We start from the raw sequence: 9,370 nt of genomic DNA on the forward strand, positions 1-9,370 counted from the left end.
GGGCCCGGCCCCGGTACCCTGGGGAGGACAGGGGAGGACAGGCCCGGCCCCGGGGGAGGGGAAAAGGAGGGCCTGGCCTGGTTCTGGGAGTGGGGACAGGCTGGGACTGGACTGGGGTGTGTCTCCTGGGGTGACACAGGCCTGGCCCCAGGAGAGAGGAAAGGGAGGGCCAGGCGTGGTTCTGGTGGTGGGGACTGGAGGGACAGGCCCAGCTCTGGGACTAGACTGGGGGGTGTCTCCTGGGGGGACACAGGCCTGGTGCTGCATTAGTGCCTTGAGTTGCCCACCCTGGTGTACCTGGCACAAGGGCAGAGACCCCTCCCCTCCTCCAGCCCACACCCCAGTAACACAGGGTCTGTTCCAGCCCCTGTTCTGTCACTGCCCTTGGGGACCAGCAGATCCCTGGTCCTCCCTGTGAGGACATGAACATGATCCGTAAGTGGGGGAAGAAGGCCTCCTACCCCAGCTTGTTGGATCCTGAACAAAGTGAGGGTGCGCACGAGAAGGTTACCACAGTCATCCTCTTCCTTCTCCATCCTTTTTCTCCGTGTTGCAGCAGCATTCTTGGGAGTGACGGTGGCTGGAGGCTGTGGAGAGTTTGGGAGGGTTGTTGGCACATTCAGAGGGTCTCAGATGTTGTTTCGATGGCTGTATTCTGGGAGATGTTGGTGAAAACTCGCTGAGTATCTGCCAGACTGCTTGCATTTTGACTGTGGTGGCTCTTTGCAGGTGCTGTGCTTGAAGAAGGGAGCACTGCTAAAGCAGGTGTTTGCACTCAGCAGGTGAGTGCTCTGAAATCAAACCCAGGAGGTAAAACACATTAAAAACACTCGGTCCCTTCTACTGACAGCATCAGAGAACACACATGACAGAAAAAGTACTTTTTGCCAAGGAAAATATTTTAATTGTGGAGGGAAGGATTTCAGCTTGTGTCTGGGAGCAGAAAGGGCTGCAGGAGGTGAAGGAGAGAGAGTCTCTTGGCTAACAGGACCTATCTGTGTCTGAGGGACTTGGGGTGTGAGCCTGTGTTCAAGGAGACCGGCCAGCTGTGCTGTGTTTCCACAGGTGGGTGAAATCAGAGCTTTTAACGATTATCTTCTTTCCTACAGAGCGGCAACACCCAGAGAAAGCTGTCTGTGTGCTGCAGGTAAGGCCTCTTATTAACCCAATCCAAGACAAAAACGTCATTTACCCAAAATAAATATTACACATTTGAGCATTTGCGTCTCCTTTTCATTTTTTTTTTTAGCCAATTTTGGACTGGTTAAATAACCTGAGCAGGTGCTTTTCCATTTACATACCTTTTTCCTGACCCTTTTTTTCTGTTTCCCTGTTCTTGGCTAACCAGATAGTCCTGGTTATAGTACTACACTCTGGAGTGACACCAGCCGGATGTCATTCGCTATATTAATGTCCAGGAACAAACTGTGAGGTCCCACTTTAACATTTATTGATCTGGTGGAGTCCACTACTTGAATTTAAAATAGAATTTGATTTGATATGGAGGCAAAGTGTAACTGAATGGCTTAGATCCTTGGTGTTCAGTTTCTCTTTGCTGTTCTGCTTTGTTGATTAAAATGAGGGTTATTGAGGGTTTCATTTTACCCTGGAGAAGGAAGTATAAATAAAAGCTGATGCTGTTTTGATTTGGCTTCCTGGCACATGAATATTTGAACGGGACTGGATTTAAAATTAAGTGGGGTTCTGATCCATCATGGTAACATCACTGCTGTCGCACAAGAGGAGACAGATGCAACATTTCGTCAGTATCCTCACCATCAGCTGGTGCTGACAACTCTGTCTGGTTTTTATTTGCCTGAGAATTTACTTGGGAAATGCTTTTAATCTCTTCTTCCCTTATTTGTTGCTCACCGTAATCAGCTGTGAGTTGTAATGTGTGATGCACAGCCTGCCTCTGCCTCCTGCCAAAGAACCGAGGGCAAATTCTTGTCCCCAGTGTGGATTTTGGGCTCTCCAAGCACCTGTGTATGTTTGTTTAAGGAAGGATTGTCTGCCATTCAGCTGGAAACGTGTTTGCTCTGCTTTGATCTTAAGGTGATGCGCTCCTGAGTTGCCACAGACACTACAGATCTCGTCCTACGCATGGTATCGGGAGGTTTAAATACCTGCTCCCAAAGGAGGTAGGCATCAGAACTCCCCTGCTGTGCTTGCTTTCAGCAGACTCATCTTTTTACAGCCTGATTTAAATGTTGGAATTGTTAATTCCATGGCTGATGAATCATATTAAAAAGGAATAATGCGATTATTTACTGCCGCTTCTCTCAGTAAAGAGCGTTATGTCACACGACATGCCCACTCACAACATTGCATATGGACTTTATTTTATCTGTTATGTTATTGGTTTAAGTTAATGAGTAGTTTGGGGAGGGAGGAATCTCTTCCTGATGCTGAATTTAACACCCCAACTTCAAATTATTGCAGAATATTCTGATCAGATCTTATTTGCATTTAAACATTTTTCCATTCCCTGAAATTTGGAAAGATGACAATTTTTGTGGAAAGGAGGAAACAATAACTCATCTAGACAGCTGCCTCGAAGGCAGGAACTGAAATGGAAAAGCAGTTTGTTTTCTATTCCTTGATTTCTTCTGGAAGAAATTAATCATGGTGTGCATGTATTTTCTGTGACTGCTGCGGTGCTGCCATCCAAGAACTGAACTGCTCAACTCGGGAACATCTGCTAAGATAATGTCATCCAAGTTTTGTAGGCAGGGAAAGTGAGCACAGATGGGCTGTGATGTGTTTGACCGAGTTCAGCAAACCTTTGTCAGAGGAGAATACCCTCACATGGTCTCCTCTGTGGGCAAGAGTTAATATTTTTTTATTTCTAGCTTTCTTCAAAACAGATATATTTTCTGTTTTTTCTTTTTTTTTTTTTTTTTCCAATACAGACTCCAAAAAGGAAAAAGGATAAAGTACAGATGAAAGAGATAAATGTTGGAACCGAATATGAGTATGGAGATATCAACATCCAGATGACTTCCTATGATTTGTGTCTCGTGGAGCATTTTGCTCAGTACGTGCACAGACTTTGCAACCGTCTCTCCATCAGAGTGAACGAAAGGTAGGAGGAACGCAGCTCTGTGCTTGTCATCCCTCGCAGTCTCGCAGTCACGTTGCATTAGGCCACGAGTCTCCTTGCGGACAAGAGCACAATCTAATCTCTCTGATAGTTTCCCAGACGTAAATCCAAATCTTCTGTCATCTGCCTGCTGTTCTCTTTTTGTGTGCCTGTTTGGTTTTGGATGCTTTATTCATGCAGAAACTGAGTTCTTCAGGCACTGACTGAACAGATATCGAGGAAAAAAGAAAAAAAAAAGCTGTTAGTTTTCATTCCTTTGAGAGAAAGGCTTAAGCCTGTAGGTGCTGATTACAGGAGCGTGGGCTTAAGTGTTGCTGACTTTGCTGCTTTTTAGGGTTTCATCCAGGCTCTGGGCATATATTGTGCAGTAAGCAAGTGATACTGATTATACAATCTTGGGAAGCCCCTGAAGCTTGTGGGAGAGCTACACGCTGCTTTAGTTTAGTAGCAGAGGATGCTTCAGTTGCAGATGGACCCCTGACAGCGGTTTTGCTGATTTGAATGAGTCTGAGGAACGTGATAGAGCCCCCTGATGCCTGCAGCACACCCAAGGAGCTGTTGTCACTGGGAGAAGCGCTGTGTCGCTGTAAGGAAGTAAAACCACTTAGCGGTGATATCTGGAATTTGTATCTTTAATGTACCTCCGAGAATAAACACTGGTTCCTGCTCGTGTCGATTAAAAAAAAAAAAAATTTCTTTACATTCATCCACTTTGCTGAGCTGTCAGCCGTGGATCTGAAATTCTGTGCCCATAGATCAGTCGCTTGTAGTCTCTCTGGCATGTCTTTTGTACCAAACAGCACTAAAAACCAACGCATCGGTGACTGATAGGTGTTTGTTTCGAGAAGGATGCCCAGTGACACTAAGAAATCACAATTCTGGCAGAGCAGCAATGCACTGGAAAGGATTCGCAGAGAAATCCCGCGGCCTGAGACCGTCAAGAGCAGGCGTCAAGCGTTATTACCTTGTATCATACTTGTGCCCTCTGAGGTCAGACTTTGCGTGCAGAGTTCAGGATGTACAGAAAGAAATTATTTGCCCTTTAAGAGCCAAATTTGTAGGGTAAAACGTGGGCAATAGGATGGAGCCTGTTGTTATTGATGCTGTGCAAAGGGAGATGGGGAGGCTGGGGTCTCTGGAGTTACCGGAGAGCAGAATCTGATCCGGTGCCTGATGGTACCGGTAAATTCAGAGGTGAGAAGAACATCTTTGAGCGGTGTGTTGTCATTTTTAGCTCTTTTCCCAGTTAGAACAGATAGATTATTAGAAAATCACTCAGAACTGTTTCTTTAATGCTCTCCTTCAGCTATAAAGAAGTTCAAAGTTTTCTTCTCAGGCTGCTGTTTGGAGCTGAAGCAGGTTTCTCCTGGCAGTAATGCTGCAAGCTTCTCCCTTTCTCTCTTTCCAGTAAAACACCCGACTTGTGCCAGTGCTTGATTTCCAAGATACATTGTTTGCATAATTAATTTTCTCATGAAAAGTTAATCTCTTTCCACATTCTCTGCTGCTGGAAGTTGATTCATTCCTGTAAAGTAGTGCAAAATTTATCCTCCCTGTCCTGACCTGTGCTTCCTGCAGCTACGCCATGCCCACCAAAACCAACGAAGTGCTGTTCTTGGAAGAGCGAGGTTCCAAAATGCAGCTGGATGCGGTCCTTACTACCCACCAGAGGGTTGTGCAGGTATGAGCTGGCGTTTGCTGATAGCGCTGCGTGTGCAGCACCTCCTATCTCAGGCTCTCAAAACCCCTTCTCAGTTAAAGTCCCTTGAACAAGTGAAGTGCAAAGAAGTTTAATTAGATTTCTTGCTAAGCATTACTCACCAAGTAGAAGCAGAGGAGGGGTTACTGGATTATATATGTCAGCCAGAAGATTTGTTATCTATTTTGTGTGGAATGCTTGATACAAGGGATAGAAAAGTCATGTTTAAGGATGAATGATGGGACAAACTTGATGAAATTTTAAAGTCCTATTAGTATCAGGGACAGCTTCAAAAGTATACAGCTGAATAAATAGTTGTAAATAGTATTTTCTCCTGCCTTTTTCCTAGTTTATAGTGTCTTCCCTTGCTATGTTCTAAACCTCGAGGAGGTTTTTTCCTGTATGGGGGGTGAGGCAGTGGCCCAGGTTGTCCAGAGAAGCTGTGGATGCGCCATCCCTGGAGGGGTTCAAGGCCAGGCTGGATGAGGCTTTGGGCAACCTGGGCTAGTGGGAGGTGTCCCTGCCCATGGCAGGGGGTGGAACGAGATGATCTTCAAGGTCCCTTCCAACCCAAACCCTTCTGTGATTCTATTTTAAACCTAGAGGTAGACTTTTTCCACTGGAGAGAGCTGATGTGTGGTTAACACTGGGGCTTGCAGGTTTGCCGCAGCAGCCTTTGTATTAGATTTTCACCTAAATTAAGATCTTAGTGCGTGGTTAAATCTCTTTACGTGCAGGCAGGGACAGGAAGCACAGTGTTCGTAGAGAAGAGCCGAACCGAGCGCTTTGGGCTGTGTGTGCTGTATGCGAGAGGCGTGCTCACGGAGCAGAGTGTGCTTCTGTCGTGAAGTGTTTGGCTGCCGTGGGTTCATGCTGAAACGAACTCTCTTCCTGTGCCGTTAGTATGAGTCCATTTTGTACGTGGTGTTCTGCTCCTGCAGCGCTTTATTTCTTCTTTCAGATCACCGGTTTGAGTTCAACGTTTGCTCCGATACTCTTGGAAGTTATTCAGAGTAGTCAGCCTGAAGGGGTCCATCTGTTAGTGAAAGAGGTACGTTCAATTTTACCAATACCTTTGCTTTTAGGAAGCAGATGTGATGCGTGATGTGAATTTGTTTTGAAAATACAGATCTGGTCCTGAGACTATTGTCTACTCTAGACTTACGGATACCCAGCATCTCCCAGAACCAAGTCCTCACCATTACCTCTAATTCTTGATGAGCATTTCATTTTCCATCTAGCCTCCTATAATTAGTGCCGCAGAAGGGACCTTCCCAGCCAATCCCTTGGATCTGTAGGAGATGACAGGTTGCACGTTGCTTTCCTTTGCTGCCGCAGATGCCCTGCGACTCGGAAGGGAACGCTTTCCTTCAGCGTTCCCTGAGATCTGGGGCTCCTCAGGAACTTCATGGGGCAGTTGGTAGCAAAGCTGAGAATAGAAGCCCAAATGCCGTGCCCTGTTTTGATGGAATTTGCCCTGGGTGGGGTTCAGCTTGTTTCCTGCAGAAAGGTCAACAGTTTTCTCAGCATTAAGGGCTTCAGGAAATAACTCGCTGGTGGACCAGGAAGAAGGAGATATTTAAATTTCTGTTGTTTTACATTCAGGCGAAGCAGTGCCAGGAAGACCTTTTTATTCAGGGACGAAAAGACTTTTGTGGCTGGAAAGGGAAGGCAGCACACTGAATTCAAACATAAAAACACAGTTGGCTTCTTAAGTGGCCTTTGAAGAATGTTTAGTTATCTCCAGCTCTGCAAAACCAAAAGGAATATGGGAGAAGGTCTTTTGAGTCCAGTAATCTTCTCTGCTTTGGTCACAGTCCCATGTCTGCCTTAGGGCATTATTTTTTTTCTAATTTTGGCTGATGGCTTTGTCTCTGGAGGGAGAACTGTGACATTGTGCCATTTGCAAAGTCATTGCAGTCTGATGCAGGAAGCCCAGGGGAGAGACCCAGGCTGGCTCCATACGACTGGCAATGCAGAAGAGAGATTAAAGCTTTGGGATGGTCCTCCCAGGTTCTGGAGAAAGTGGCAGGTCTCCTCAAAAAAAAAAGAAGATGCTACAGTGAGAGGCAGTGGCAGAGCTGGGGGCGTCCAGTTGACTTCTTGAGCGCAATGCCACTGCTCACTCTTCCAAGAGCAGTTAGGCAGGTGTCGTGGTTTGACCCTGGCTGGCAGCAAAACGCCCCAACAGCCACTCACTCACCCTCCCCCCTCCTGGGGATGGGGAGAGAATTAAAGGGGTGACGGGGAAAGAGACTCGTGGGGTGAGATAAGAACAATTTAATAACTAACTACAATAATATTGGAAATAATTATTATTATGCCAGGCATGGGATGGAACAGACCATTGGCCAGTTTGGGTCTCAGTCCTAAACCTGAGGTCGAATCCTGGGCTGGTCACTGGGGCTGTGCTCCCTCCCGGTCCCCCCTGCCCCTGCAGACACGGGCACAGCAGAGAAGCTGGAAACCCACACCGACAGCTGCTCCTGGATGTGAGAGAGGAGACTCAGAGCTCTGCCACCAGCTTCCAGGTTGAGCTGCCCGTGACATCCTTCCCTGCAGCAACTTTCCACTGAGGCTTCCCACTCCCTGCCTTCAGTGGACATGAACTTTTATTTTTCCACTCTTTAAGTGGAAATTCTCTTTGGGAGATGGTTTGCCTTCCTTTTGATTTCAAAAAGCACTTGAGGTGATTTTGATTTACTTGAGTGTTTTTTTTTTCCTCCTTCCACAGCACACAGAAGCTGACTTCAAGAGCCGATTAAAGTCTCGACCAGAACTTGAAGAGCTGCTAGCGCAGATGAACTGAGGAAGAACGCTCCATCCGTTCCAGAGCCACCCCTGGGAAAGCGAGGTGGCTTCTTCATGGCTGCTCGAGCCTCCAGAAGGCGACGTTGTGAGCACATACTGATAATTTGGTGAATTGGAAGAAATTCCCACTCTTACCAAGCAGCTTTTCTTAATAAAGACAAATAAATGTTTATATCTGACTGAAGGGGGTCACAGCGAAATGTGAGGTTACTTTTCTCAATCCCTTTTTTTTTTTTTTTTCTTTTTCCCCCTGCCTGGTTTTGCTTTTGGTATTTGAGAATTTCTGCAAGTTTTAATCTGCAGAAATCTCTGCAGGTTAATAATGCTGGTCTGCAGCTCTGCTAGACGCTCTTGAAGTGCCCATCCTGCTCCTTTCTTCAGCTCAAGGCTGGAGCGATGCGTTATTTTCCGAGAGCTGCTTAAATCAGAGCTTCACCAACACGAATGGAGCCTCAGAGTCCGGGGAGAGTGGGGAATGATCATCCCCGAGCAGTTTAACAGAAAAAAAGCCTCAGAGGGCAGAGGCAGGAAGGTTGGAGCTGTGTCAGGCGGCGTATGCACAATTTCTCCTTACATTCTGATTTGCCTTTCAAGCCATAAAGGAGAAACTTTCTCCTGGATCCTTGGAGTCAATCTACTTTTTACAAAATCCCTTTGGAAAGGGAGAAATTATTTGTGTCTTGAAAGGACAAATTCCAGAAGTGGTGTGGGGAATGTCCCAGGATGGTGCCAGAACCTTTTCCCAGCTCTGTTGCTTTTCTCCAGGGACGTGGGACCCAGGATGCCCCAAATTCATCCGGGCTCCTCAAAAATTTATCGCCATCCTGCAAAACCCAGAGTCTGCAGGAGCTGTGGCTTCTGGGTGCTGGGTTGGATGGGTCGCGGCGCCTGGGTTTTTGCTCCAATCCTCATTCTTTCAAATTCTGTTTTAATTTAGGCTGGAGCTGAGATGACACCTGATCGTGTCATGCTAGTAGGAAGTAAGTTATAACCAAATTTTAACCAATTTTGCTCAGATGAGGTTCTGTCCCTGCATCAAAACTACTTTGAGGTTTTTTCCCCCCTTTAAAACCACCACCTCTTTAAAAGAGGAAAAAATAACTCATGAGCACTCTCCCCCAAACTGGGGCAGCTCCAGGGTTGCTGGATATTCGCTCATGGTCCCGCGCCGGTTGTAATTTTTGCCCGGCAGCGCCGAAACCCAGCCCCTCGGCAGTCCCTGCACCCACCTCCCTGGGACCCAGCCTGGAACTCTTCCTCCAGCAAAACCCACGAGCATCATTTCCTTTTCAGCCTACAAAAAGCGATTTGATTTTATTTTTCATAGTTTATTTGCCAGGAGGTGGTGTTCAGATGAGCATCCCACTCCGTAACAGGCGCTTTTTTCCCCCAAAATCCTGTCCCATGGGACATGAGGTTATCACTGCTGGAAAAAAACCTTGGGATGGTGCAGGGAAGGACACGGAGTGGAAATCCTGTCGCACCCAGGCTGGGTGCCACAAATGCTCCCAGTTTGGGACATTTTGGGCTGGAAATCCTCATCTCACCCCATAACCATCCCCTCTGAGCTCCCGGTTATCCCTGTCGGCACAGTCGGAATGCTTCAGCCAGGATGACGAATGCCACCAGATTTAATTCCCCAATACAGTGTGGATTTACCAGCACCTTCACGCACTTGAATTAAAAAATTAACACCAAAAAAGCATTGAATGGCGCAGCTGCCCCACTCCTGGGGTGCTGACGGTGGGCTGGCCGGC

At 46.8% G+C, this 9,370-nt stretch overlaps 1 protein-coding gene across 1 annotated transcript; it reads left to right on the plus strand.

Moving 5' to 3' along the window:
- Positions 1–422: 422 nt before the first annotated feature.
- MRPL48 (mitochondrial ribosomal protein L48) lies at positions 423–7,611 on the plus strand. Its single transcript, XM_010081057.1, has 8 exons — positions 423–506; positions 730–782; positions 1,110–1,147; positions 2,056–2,141; positions 2,913–3,085; positions 4,682–4,784; positions 5,764–5,853; positions 7,537–7,611. The coding sequence occupies exons 1-8, from the start codon at positions 423–425 to the stop codon at positions 7,609–7,611; spliced, it is 702 nt and encodes a 233-aa protein (XP_010079359.1).
- The last annotated feature ends 1,759 nt before the right edge of the window (positions 7,612–9,370 follow it).

This window comes from Pterocles gutturalis, unplaced genomic scaffold, assembly GCF_000699245.1.
Source record: "Pterocles gutturalis isolate BGI_N339 unplaced genomic scaffold, ASM69924v1 scaffold4934, whole genome shotgun sequence".
NCBI classification, from domain to species: Eukaryota; Metazoa; Chordata; class Aves; order Pterocliformes; family Pteroclidae; genus Pterocles; species Pterocles gutturalis.